General features: G+C 35.6%; 1 protein-coding gene across 1 annotated transcript; it reads right to left on the reverse strand.

Moving 5' to 3' along the window:
* Positions 1 to 3,595: 3,595 nt before the first annotated feature.
* Positions 3,596 to 9,051, reverse strand: IL2 (interleukin 2). The gene is made up of 4 exons (XM_041757987.1): positions 8,902 to 9,051; positions 8,757 to 8,816; positions 6,006 to 6,152; positions 3,596 to 3,867 (listed from the first exon to the last, which is right to left on the reverse strand). Exons 1-4 carry the CDS (start codon positions 9,049 to 9,051, stop codon positions 3,757 to 3,759), a joined length of 468 nt encoding a protein of 155 aa, XP_041613921.1. The 3' UTR covers positions 3,596 to 3,756.
* Positions 9,052 to 13,763: the final 4,712 nt, after the last annotated feature.

The raw sequence follows: 13,763 nt of genomic DNA on the forward strand, positions 1-13,763 counted from the left end.
CCTACGTTCATTATCCTTTCGCATGAAATAGACAAATGCACAATTTTGAATAGGGTTATAGATGTGGGATCATCCATTTTCTGGCTGATAACAGCATCTGATGCAAATCCATTTTTAAACTAGGTTCCTATTCCTCTCTCTTAATGTGTGATAGGAAAGTCCCCAAGAAGCCAAAAGAATGTACTGAGGACGAAGGGTTAAATTAAGTACCATGAGATTCTAAATTGACTGCTTATGCAATTTAGGTATCCCTCCCGTACCTGTTCAAACCTACTCAGTTTCATTTTATGATGAAATTGTTTGTCTACCCAAATTATGTTTCAGTACATCAGTTAATGACTAGCTCATGATGGAAGTTCAAGCGGCATAATCATTTGGTGTCCTGTGGTCAGGCATTTTTTTCTACCAGGGTTCTGTCACAAGCCAGGTAATGTTTGTAAATCAAGTGTTATGTGCACAATAGGGCTTTTCTTTTTTATGAAAACTAGGGACTTTCTGGAGACTTCTAATAGCATTTTCATTATACATTTGATTTTAGCCAAAAGGCCAAGAAGCAGCCAATGCACAGCATTTCTGTCATAATATCTTAAACAGTCCTGGGTCTCCTGGGTCATAAAGCCCATGTGGTTGGGGAATATATATTGAGGCCTGGACCTGTTAAGGAGCCCTTTCTTACTATGGGCCACATTGAAAACTGACAGCCTACTGGGTTACTTCCCCTGACCAGATGGCTCAGAGTAACAAAGCCCACCAAACTTTGTAACTCTTTGTAGTGGGCTGTTCAAACACATTATGTAGTCCTCCACTCTAGAAGAATCTCTTAGTATGCATGAAATGCCTGAACTTTAGAAACCTCAATCTCCTGATACATCCCTGAACTTTTGTAGGACTTAACTCTCTCCTTCTGCTAAACAATTACCTTGCTCAGGCACTACCTCTGTTATTTCTCATCAAATCAGTTAACATAATATCACTAATGTAATGGCCCAGCATGACATTCTGTGAGATAAGAAGGTTAAGTACTCTCCAGACTAATTACAACAGAACAGAACTGATTATATCCTTGGGACTAGACATTTAAGGTATTGTTGCTTATTCATATAAATGCAAATGACAACAGCTAGAGATTGCAAGTCCTCTATGGTGTCTTGAAGTCCTAAACAGTGTGCTTCCTTGGCCACTATAGAGGTATGTCACAGGTAGGGTCTGTGATCCCTTTGGACCCTCTTAAGATGGACTCAGGCAAATGTTCCATCTCTGATGTGATCCCCATAAGTCCCAGGCTGGAGGCTCACATGGAGTTTCAGAATAACAAGGTACACTTAGAGCCATTAACAAATAACTTCAAGAATATCCAGACATTTTCCATTTCTCAGTAAACGATCTCCTTGTCAAAAAGCTCTTCCAAAATGGCTTGGGAGAAAAATTGATAGTATTTATCAGTGGTCATATTATTGGGCCCTTCCTTAGAGGGATCGAGCCTCCTTGGAGACCAGGTCTAGGAAATGGCTCAATTTTGAGAGCTGGAAACAGATCACGAATTACAGTAATTTTTATTTATCTCTGCCCAGCAGATTTAGTCTTTTAAATTTTGTGATCATTAGTCATCATTAGCACTCCGCCCTATAGTTTATTGTAGTGATTGCTTCCACCTTGTCTCTGAGGGCTAAATGCTGTTTACCTGGTCTTTATCACTCCAGGGTTCCATTATTCTTGGGCAGATCAGGGAAACCAATCCCACTGCAGCACCATCTGTCATTTCTGATTTAATGAAGAAAAATTACCACGCAACTGTCATGGATGCCAGTGTCTCCCCTTACCAGTGCCTTCCTAGGCAAGATGAGAAGACTGCACATAATAGATCCATTCCAGTATTTCCATTTCCATGGTCCTTTGGACTCTTTGTTCTATAGGGAAATTCTAGCATTTAAATACCATTTAAAAAGGCCACTGTGGAGTCCAAGAATTTATTCAACTAACTGTTAATGCCGTTGCAAGTTCTCATTAAATTCTGAATCCCAGGGAGTTACACATCTAAATTAAATCAGCCTACACATGACTTAATTTTCACCTCTGTTGGTCTAAAACACCTTTTTCTTACTGCCTCAGAAGTGTTGAGATCTTAACTTTCATTTTAGGCCTAGAGGCATTGAAAGGTGGTAGAGGTGAGTGCTGAGGAAAATTTCCCTTAATTTGTGAGTCACTGGAAGGTTTTTAAGCAGAGGAGTGATTTTTTTCCTCAAAAAGGATACTATTAAAAGAAAAGGGTTTGCCTCTGTCAGTAGGATATTTAAAATTCTCAGCCTCTGTGTCTGACAAAATACATCTCATATCTCATGGTTTCATTTCTTCCCCATTCTTACTGTAAGAAACCTGGAAGGCTTAAATTTTTAATTGGCACTATACCTTTACAGACCTTACATCATGCTCTTGGCTTTGTCCTATGTCGTATGTGCTGTCTATAGCAGAAGAAGGACTCCTTCAAAACTGCCTGCAAGTATTTAATTGTATATCCATAACATTTTTAACATCTCTCTTATCTGAGACCATCAGAAGAATTTAAGTGATAATCATAATTTTTATAACTGTTCTTATTGTAGCAATTAAATGTCATGACCATTTGATCTCACATCATGCTCTCAATCTGCATTTCACCTTGTGCTACCATTGATGCTAATTAGAGTAATCAGGATGCTAGTACATCCCATAGATCATTATGTTCCTAATGAACCCAGTCCCAGATCTGATCTTGATGGTCTATTTCTTGGGGCTATTTCTGGTATGATTACTGTGTTTGAGCCAGAAAAGAGATGGCATACTCAAAATAAGTCAAGGAAGATCTAATAGACCATTTACCAGACTGTGGTCATAGTATAGGGTTAAAGCAAGGGGAAATGCAATACACTAGAGCGGTAATGGTAGAAGTGTTACTATACCTAGGGCTGAAAGGAGGAGTAGAAGGGAAGTTAGCAGAACCCAGAAGGAAAAAGTCTTGAGAGAAACTGGATTCTTTGGGAGGCACAGCCATCCAGAGGCTTCACATGGAGAGTCAGGGGATCTCTTCTGTCCTACCAGAGCTCCCCAGTAGTGGGACCCATTGGTAAGCCAGAAGACAGGGGAGGCCTTTAATATATGTTATAGAGGTCAGCCTCCTGACAGCAAGTTATAAGATGATGGAAAATGGATAGAGAGGCACGTCAATTAAATGAAGAGTTTCTATAATATTATTGGAATCTTGTTAAAGGCATAGCCTGAAGAAGGAAAGTAGTATAATTTGATGAGGCTTTCTTAGACTAGAACTAAGGATCCAGTCAGCTTGGGAAAGGAGAAAGCAAGAACTTTGAGAAGCCCATTTCCCTATTCCACATACCTCTCCAGGGAAAGAGTGACTTTTGTAAGCATCTTAACTATCTTATGTGTTCACATGAGTAATTCAGAAATGTTTTACTCTGTACTATTTCCAGGATAATAAATGGCTTGGCTTTTTATTCATCAACTTTATTAAATAATTTTATTAACTGATCTACATAGACATCATATTTAATAGTTCAATATAAAAAATAAATATTTTGGGATAAATAAGTGAGTTTTTAGAGCCCCTAGGGCTTACAAAAAGAATCTTAAAAGATCCATATTTATCATATGAAGTATAAGAATAATAATTACAAAAGGTAGCAAAACGTACATCAAAAAATAAATATAAATTTTAAATATTTAAATAAATAGCCTGATACATTTTAAATAGGCACTTAATTATCAAGTCAGTGTTGAGAAGATGCTCTGACAAAAGGTAATCCATTTGTTCAGAAATTCTGTAATGGTTGCTGTCTCGTCATCATATTCACAGTTGTAACTTGTTTCAGATCCCTATAAAAGAAAAATTTTAATTTTTTTAGTTCAAAGTAGTTTTTGATATATAGTTATTCTCAAATAACTTATAGCTTATGGCCTTTATTTTTTAATATGTTTAATATATTAATCATTCACAATTTATTGAAATGATCAAAATACATGCCAAAAAGTTATATGTTGATACAAGCGATGATAGCATATAAACCAAGATTTTCCTCATTTGTCAATTCTTTCAATCTCAGTGAACACAAGAATTCTTTTTCCTGAATTGTATACAGGTAAACATTTTCAATAAAAACAGTTCTAGAAAAATATTTCATTAAATGTTACATGCAAAATAAAGTTGTTAAACCTTTCTTTCTCTGGGCATGTCTCTATGTATGGGTTACATGTATGCAGTCATAGACTCATTATACTTAAGTTTCTATATATTAACTTTAGTGAATCTCCTCATAATTCCCCAAAGCAAGATAGAACCAGCCCAGAGTCAGGACAACCTTTTGTTTGGAAGAAATTTGTGTGAAGAACATTTTTAGAAATATTCATACTGACTTAACTCCACCTTAGTTAGCATCAATGCATGCAAGTTTCCCAACTTTTAAAACTCTAAACAATAGAAATTTTGTTTGTGGACTGACTTGTTAGGAATTAACCTCCTCTGCTGATAGAAGCTATTTCAACTCAGCCTCTAGCTGACAAAATATTTTGAACTATAACAAGAAAAAAGAAAAGGCTTTTTCAAATTTGAGGTACTTCCTATTCTGGAAATATAAACCAAGTAAGATAAGTATTCCCTTTAAACTGGTACAGTTTAAAGGGAATACTTACATATAATCATTTAAATATTATGACCTTTTGGGAAGGTTTAAATTTTTTTAAATAGCTGGCTTTTGAAACACATTTCTGACTTTCACATATTTTTAATTTTGCATCAAGAATTTAGAATGAGTTTTCTGATGGTCAGAAATTCTGGAGCAAACCTTCTAACATATATATTGTCTATCAGTATCTAGAGGCCATTGATTTCAATGTATTTTTTTAATTACATGGAAAGAAACAGTGTACTAATACAATGACTTATTTGGAAACAACTGGGATAATTTTAGAAACTTTGTTCTACTTATGCTATGTAGGATGGCTGTTAACTCATGAAGTTTGTGCTTTGGTAGATGGGATGAGAAAACAGAGCCATGAATTTCTTCATATTGCCTGAGTCCCTTGTATATCTAATATTTCCTGTGCATTTAAAAATACTTAAGTTCTTGAAAGTATTACCTCCAAATAAGGAGTTAATTATCTAGCCCATTGGCCATTTTAGTAATTTCCTTTTTTTTAGATAAATCTCTTAATCATTCCACTAAGTAATAGGAAAACCCCATATATATATATATATATACACACACACACACACACACACACACACACACATACATATATATATTTTTAAAGATCGTATTTATTTATTCATGAGAGAGATACATAGGCAGAGGGAAAAGCAGGCCCTATGCAGGGAACCTGATGTGGGACTCCATCCAGGAACTCCAGGGCCATGCATGCCCTGGGCCTATGGCAGACACTGAACCGCTGAGCCACCCAGGAATCCCAAAAACTCCATTTTAAAAGCCCTTCAGGTAGGGATGCCTGGGTGCCTCAATGGTTGAGCATCTGCCTTTGGCTCAGGTCATGGTTCTGGGATCATGAGATCGAGTCCTGCATCAGGCTCACACAGGGAGCCTGCTTCTCCTTCTGCCTATGTCTCTGCCTCTCTCTTTGTGTCTCTCATGAATAAATAAATTTAAAAAAAGAAAAGCCTTTCAGATAATCCATATTGGCTATTCTGGAAAATGATCTGAAAGAAAATATGCAACAAAACCTGCCTGCTTTTTGTGAAATTCAGTTGTCTTCTCCCACTCCCAGTTTTAATATGAGAGAGAGGTAACAGAATGTTAGGTTACAGACTTATCCCTGGGTGGATGGAAGAAATAGATTATACTTCCCAGCTCCATAGTATATCATCTAGCATAAAAATGGTTCATGTTCACATTGGTTTTAAAATGCATGAGAACTTTGCCAAATTATAAAAATGTTATACCACTTTAAAATGCCCTTCCATTTATTTTATTTTCAGGAGAACAAATAGAGTAATGCCTTACCTTTAGTTTCAGAAGTGTTACATTCATATTGCTGATTAATTCCTTGGTGTCTGTCAAGTGAACGTTTTTGCTTTGAGGTAAACCTAGCACTTCCTCCAGGTTTTTGAGTTCTTCTGCTAGACATTGAAGGTGTGTAAATTCTGTGGCCTTGAATAGTAATAAAAATAATTACCAGGTCAGTTTTCCCTAAAGGTAATCAAATTAATCTCAAATTTATTTTATTAAGGTTAGTTTTTTATTCTCCCTCTTCTCAGCATTACAGTGTAGATGGACCAGTATAGTTTATAAGACTGGAAAAACTAGAGTTCACCTACCCATGTTAGCATTAAATTTGTAATAATGAGGGGTGCCTGGGTGGCTCAGTAGTTAAGCTCTGGCTTCGACTCAGGTCATCATCCCAGGGGCCTGGGATAGAGCCCTGCATACAGCTCCATGCTCAGTGAGGAGTCTGCTTCCCCCCCCCCATGCCCCTCCCCCATTTATGATCCTCACATGCTCATGTACTCTCTCAAAATCTTTATAAGTGAATAAATAAGTGAATATTAAATAATGAGTCATTAATTTCAGCTTAATTTGGCTTTGCCAAAGGCAAACATCTCTGTACCCAAATGCAAATCACAGACATAGGCAGAATTCTATTCTAGTCTGTAGAAATTAGAACTAGAGCAGCCACAGCATGGAAGTATAGGATCACATTGTATGATTCTAATATTTCATAATAGTTAAGAATCATAGGATGTTAAGGATAGAGGAATGCTTGGATACTGCCATAGTCCCAGCATTTTATAGATTAGGCAATTGTAACTGTATAGTAAAGACTTTCAATATAGCAAGTCCTATAACTGTCCTAATTTTTTACTCTTCTATAATAAGTGTATTCAAATGCATTTTTTAAAATTCTGTATCACAACCAAATAAAAGGTTAGAATATTTGAAGGACTTTTGGGTGGCCTACCTGATTTAGATCTGTACACTCATCCATCCATGTGGCCTATCTTAATGGTAGTATTTCATACTTGTACATTATAGTTTTAAAGTGTCTTCTTCTAAATAAGACCATTTAAGTCTCACAGGCACCCTTTGAGATAGCAATGCAGTGTTGTCTCCATTTTACAAATAAGGAAACTAAATCTCAGAATTTAAGTGTTTTCCCAAGGTCATATATGATTAGGTGGAGCCAACATTACATTTTAGTTCTCTTTGTAGCTCTAACATAGCATCCTTTGAATTAAGTGTTTTTATAACTTTCTAAAATTTTTTTGCAAACATAGAATGGTGGTAAAATGAGCAAATGAATGGAGTTTATCACCTTACTTTGGGTTTCAAATAGATTTTGAGTTGTCATTTAGAAACTTAGATTTCAAAGAATTTTGCCACCCTCCAAATTATGCACATAATCTCATCTTTCTAAAAATCTTTAAAGGGAGAGAGAGGACTACACCACATGCATTTTATGACCTTTCCATCCACTGCACTTTCAACTTGCAAGTTGAAAAGTTCAGGGCTTAAGTTTCTGGCATAGCAAATTGGAGCTGTTTCCCTCGGGAAGCAGTCTAGTGTGTTAATATTGCTGGAGTTAAAGAGTTATGTAGCTCTGATTAAGTTGAAGAGACATCTCTTAAGTTATTTTCAAAAGAGTAGTTGGAAGCATAATTTCCTTCAATGAATATGAGATGAATGAAATTGCATCCATAACCTTTAAATCCCTTTTTTTTTCTGAGCTTGGATTTACCCTGTGACAAACTTTCTAGAACCAAGTTATGTTTATTCTCTGTTTACTGGCACAACTACTAGGAAATTTTATACTCTTAGTATAGGTGTAGGAGCTTGGATAATCTGTGTTTATCTATCTGAATCCCCAAATGAACAAATCTTGGAAAACAAGTCATATAGCATCATAGGCCTCTAGATCTATTGGCATAAAAGATGCGTAAGTCCAGAATTTTACTTTATAATACTCCCAGGGAGAATTCTGTTTTTACTACTACCAATAACTAACGCTTATAATATATTTACCTATGTCAGACACTATTCTACTCAGAATACATTTACCCATTAATCCTCACAAAGCTATATGAAGTACATAATATAATATTTATATTATAATAGCATACAGAATATAATATATTTACCTATGTCAGACACTATTCTACTCAGAATTACATTTACCCATTAATCCTCACAAAGCTATATGAAGTACATAAAATCATCATTCACTTAAGTAGATAAGAAAGTGAGAGTAGATAACTTGCCCAGGGTCACAAAAGCTAAGACATGACATAACTGGGATTTCAGTTCAGGTAATCTGGCCCTAGAGACTATGCTATTGGTCACAATTAGGCTACCTCTCAAAGATAGACCATTAGGAATTTTTCCTAAAACAATAAAGGATTTTTAAAAATTGGCTTCTCTGAAATCAATTTTTATAATTTGCATGGTAAAATGATATACTCAAATATCTCTCAAGTTTTACATTTTTAAATAATCAGTCAACATAATCTTTTAAAACTGTCCCATCAATAAACTGGGAATGTTATTCTTGTCTCTTCCCCTCCCAAAACACACACAAATACATTAAAAAAATATATAGGCAAAGCTATTTTACAGAAGCTTCATTACCAAATTGTTTTTTTTTAATATTGATTTTACTGATTCTTCTTCTCAGATGAGGGGCTATAAACCTAATCACCTACAACTTTTCATATTTGAATCTTATTAAGACATAAATTGAACATAAAAAGTTGTACTTACCTTCTTGGGTGTGTAAAACTTAAATGTGAGCATCCTGGAGAGTTGGGGGTTCTCATAATTCTGAGAAAGCATAATATATTTTCATTAAAAAATGAACTCCAGTTCAAAAAAAGTGTAATTTTAGTAAGAGATAGAATATACTCACATTAACTCCATTCAAAAGCAACTGTAAATCCAGCAGTAATTGCTCCATCTGTTGCTCTGTTTCCTTCGTTGAGCTTGAAGTAATAGGTGCACTGTTTGCGACGAGTACAAGCATCAGTGCGATGCAAGACAAGAGTTGCATTTTGTACATTGTGGCAGGAGTTGAGGTTACTGTGAGTAGTGATTACAGAGGCTGATAGGAAGCTCTTGAACAAGAGAAGCAATTTATACTGTTAATTCTGGAAAAATATTTATGGGGGTGTCAAAATGTTTTACATATTACACATATTTTCAAAGATTCTACCTGTGTGGCAAAAAGCATTACCTTTATTTTTCCTCTTCTGATGACTCTTTGGAATTTCTTTAAACCCCCATAAACTGACTGAATGGATGTAGGTAAAATCCCTGTTGGTTACAGGAGCCCACACTTAGGTGGCAGTTGTAATTCATACAACTAACGCCTTCTGTATGAAACAATTTTTCCTCCCTCTTTCTTTAAGGGGGTGGGGATACAAAAGTGGCTCATGAAAATTTTCTCTTTGTCATAAAACAGTGATGAACATGTGGAGCACTATGGTGTGGTGGACAAGAGTAAATAGTTGAAAAGAATAAATTTTTAGATTTGTTGATTAAACAGGAAGAATATTGGTTTCCTGTTTAGGATGGTTTTACCTTTTGATCTACACAATGACTGCGCTAATGCATACATGATAGATTACTACTTACACAATCAGCTAGAGAAACTGAGATTAGAATACATAAAATACTCATTGAGCTTGAGGTACAGTTTTGTGCTATTTTAGTTTTAATGTTTTTTGTATCTGTTTTAATCTCTTAGTATCTATTATACATTTTTAAAAATGGATATGATGTTTAACAAATATATACCCAGAAAAGGGTTTGCATGCAAGGGGGTACTACTAATGTTAGTTTTGGGGAAGAGGGTTTGGACAAATATATTTTTGCTGCTTTATTATTTTTGCTGGGCATCAAGGGGATATAAGTTGAGTTGGAATGTCACCAGTACCAAGGATGCTTTTTCTTCCTCTTGGTCTCAGGGAGAATAAAGGGATCACCAAGTTTGTTTGTAGGAAGCTTACTAACAAATTTCTAGACACTATTTGTACATTCTTTAGGAGAATGATCTGGCTAGCTTGAGGTGTGCCAATACTGACCTAAGTAATGTGGCTGGAGCTGAGAAAGTTATGGTAATAAACAGCCCAGGAAGCTGAGGTGGGTCATGGGGTGGGGAGTGTTTGTGTGTATATGTGCCTTGTGGAGTAAAAGCAGTACTCAGAGAAGGGATATTTGGGCTCATTTATTCCAAGATGATATACAGAGGCCAGAATTAAATTGACAGAAGTTACTAATAAGGGGTATCCATTACAATTTTGGAGCACCTTTTATGAAACAATGAGTAAAGTACTATAAACAACTCATGACAAATAGAAAATGCTTTGCACCCAAGGGTGCTGATGCTAGTTTTATAATAGACTTTTTATGTGCTGTATGTAAGCCAATCCACAAATTTCTACTTGTTATGTTTCATCTCTTTAATAGACTTAGGTTTATCCACTACAGCATCTAGGATACTGTATAAAATAATAGTGCTGAAATAAGATCATATTGATATTTTTAAAGTCAGTACACTGTGTGGGACACTTAGGGCGTGTGTTAATGTTTCCTCAGTATAATGCACTAGCTGCTTTGGTATAATGATGGGCACAAGTATATACCTAAACTCAAACTTGTAACCCTTCCTCAAAGAGATTGCTTATAACTCCTCCAATTTTACTACCTTACTCATTTTGTGTCTAGTCTTTAGAAACACATTTATCTAGCACCTCAGGTATAATAGGAAGGGAGAAAAACAAACACAGCCTAGTTTGTGAAGTAATGATTCCCATTTTGCAGATTAGAAAACTGAGTCTCAGATACATTAACTAATTTGTTGTAGGTCATGAAGCCCTTGCTGCCAATAAGTGGCAGAAGAAGGATTTGAAACCAGAATATTCTGACTACAAAGGCCACTTTTACCTTTTGTATTCTTTCTTAATGAACCTGATGTGAAATACAGAAGACTTGTACATAGACGAGCATAATCCTAGGTAAAACATAAAAATTGTTGTTTCAAGAGAAGTGGATATAAAGAATTTTGAGGAAGGAATATAACTTCAAACTGGATTTTGACAACTTCATTAAACTGTAGATATGTAAATTTAGGTTTAGGAAGCGTGTAGTAGGCAGGAATGGTTAACCATTCTAAGAAGCATTTGTACTACAAAAAAAATGGTTTAGTACTATTATGCATTAGATAACTGAAGAATATAAAACATCTTTGTAAAATTTAAAAATAAGCATTAAATAGTTCCTCAGGTGGAAAAAAAATGAAGGAAAAGACAGATTAGGAATCAATGATTTTTTAGAAAAGATTAGCGATAAGTTAGGAACAAATGATCATGACCTTTTCTTTTTATTACTAAAAAATGCCAAATGTCTCTCCACATCTTTCAAATCAAAACTATGAAATTAGCATTAGTTCTAAGGGAAAAGGCTATTTAATGATCTGTGGGTCAACTTTATTATACTTGTTTTTCTTCTTTAATGACTTCAGTGTTTCATCCCAGCATCATCAGCTCAGGCCTTTACCCTTCCAGAATGGAAGAATTCAGGCCCACACATTTTTTCTGTGTGGGGGCTTTTCCAAAGAGGCCTTTGATGTTCTCATAGTCATGATATTTCTATTTCTCCAGCTATTTCCATTAGAGAATGGATCAATATATGGCTACATTTATGGGACCCTGTAGAAAAGTGAGTTCCCAAGCACCTGGCTTATCCCGATTATTGCATAACAGGCACCATTATGGAAGCTGGCCTTATAATTTCTTTCTTGATATGCTTGGGGATAAAGCTACCATACGTGTAGCATACTTTCACTTTTTAACATGTCTGACACATCAGCTGGCTTTTCTGGCTACAGTGGTGGTAAAGACAGTGGCAGACTGCAGGCTACTGCATGTGTCACACCCCCTACTTCCCCTTTGAAAATAAAATTCTACAATTCAGTAAGAAGCTATTTTCATTGCTAAGCATTGTTTGTGACTCAGCCTCTTAGATTCAGGAGTAGCCCAAGTTCTTTAAAAAGGAAAGCCCTAGTCTATGAAGCTGCCTACCAAAGAGATTGGTCAGTCAGATGCATGCACTGTTTATCCGTCAAAACTGACTTTCAAGGACTCCACCTCCTGCAAGAATGTTTTCTTTCTGACCCTTTCTCGTTGCTTTATAAAACTTTAATTTAGACTGGCGCTTGATGCCCATATAAATGCATCTCTTGTTAGTCCCTCTACAGGCCTCTTTTCAAGATAGTTATCTTCCTTTGAAATTAGGACAGATTGGTGAATAATCTCCATACCACCCACAGAGTATTCAGCTAGGAGCTCTGTGTTTCCCATGAGACCTGAATTTTCTCAGGCATAGGTTGGTGCCCAGTCTTTGTCTTTATCAGACCTGTGGTCCTCCATGATGTGATAATACTGTAAATCTATCTGTGGGTCATAGTCAAGTCTCATTCATGTGTGCTTTTCTTCCATATGGTAAATTTTAATGATGATCTTTTGGGATGGAAGAACTATTTCCTTGGTACGTTTAGTTTTACAAAGTATTTTCAAATTCATTATCTCATTGAGTCACATTTTACTGATAAGAAATTTGACGTTTGTGCAGGTTAAGTGACTAGCCTGATATCACATTCTTAAGTTAGTGGTGAAGTTAGAGTAAAACCCCAAGACTTCCTGGCCCCTAATGATCTTGTGTATTTCCGGGGTAAAAGAGTGATGCCAAATTCTAGGTGCATTAGGCCACAGAGAAAAAGCTGAATTATATTGTGCCTACTATTCCATCTCACTTCACTTTATCAGTGATAGCTGATGAGTTAGGTGAGGCATCATCCATTTGGCCTAACCCAATACCTTGTCTGGGCAGTTTTAGGATTTCTAAGAAGTTAGAGCAGCTAAATTCACGCAGCTACAGAAGCTAGGTTTTTACTTATGTTTTTTCATCTCTTTTGGGGGGTCTTTTAAAAGCAGTAGAGCACTAGATGTTTCCTAACACTTCTCCTATATCTGAAGTAAGAAAAAGATTTCATCTATTGTGGATTTAAGTTGCATTGTATTTTCAAGAGTACAGCATTCTAAGGCTGACATGGGGTTATCACACTAGGCCGTTGTCTGCATTTGGCAACCAGGAGACATATTCACTGCCTAAATATAATGAGAATGAGAGTATCTTCAAAACTCTTGGAACTTTACTTTTTGTGTAAATATAAGACGTCAAGTTACATAGCTGTTACCAGAAGTAGAATGGGATAATCTGACAATAATGGCAATAGATTTATTTGCAAGGCATTTCAAGTTTTATAAAGTGCTTTCACATCTATATATCTCCTCTTATGGCAAAATAGGTAAAGAAACATTTTCTGGTTATGTGTATTTTACTAAAAACTTTTCTCTGTACATCACAAATTAAGCTTGCAACTTACAGATAAATAGCTTTCTTCTCTGCCAAGATAAGTGCTTTCATTAAAACCTTAATGAAAGTTTTAAACTTATCTTGGCAGATAAGTGCTTTCATTAAAACCTTGTAAAAATAAAAGTTATATACATTTATCTTCATCCAATTACTTTTCCTGTCTAACTTTGTTTCTAAGTTCATTTAATTATTTGTTCTTTCCTTTTCTACAGTAGCTTTGTCAATGAAGTTGACAGTCCATTGTTCCATCATTCATGTTAAAAGATAAACTGAGACGAATTTGAAATTTAAGAATTCATTTGAGCAAAAACTGATTTGAATTGGGCAGCATCCCTC

The sequence above is a fragment of the Vulpes lagopus genome, chromosome 6, assembly GCF_018345385.1.
Source record: "Vulpes lagopus strain Blue_001 chromosome 6, ASM1834538v1, whole genome shotgun sequence".
Taxonomy (NCBI): Eukaryota; Metazoa; Chordata; class Mammalia; order Carnivora; family Canidae; genus Vulpes; species Vulpes lagopus.

What these genes read in the sequence shown, in the direction of transcription:
- IL2 (XM_041757987.1), bottom strand. Translation starts at nt 9,051, where the DNA reads ATGTACAAAATGCAACTCTTGTCTTGCATCGCACTGATGCTTGTACTC. An exon ending in TGCTTTTGAATGGAGTTAAT is followed by an intron (nt 8,817 to 8,901) that starts GTGAGTATATTC and finishes ATGCTTTCTCAG; the next exon opens with AATTATGAGAACCCCCAACT. An exon ending in TAACACTTCTGAAACTAAAG is followed by an intron (nt 3,868 to 6,005) that starts GTAAGGCATTAC and finishes TTTCTTTTATAG; the next exon opens with GGATCTGAAACAAGTTACAA.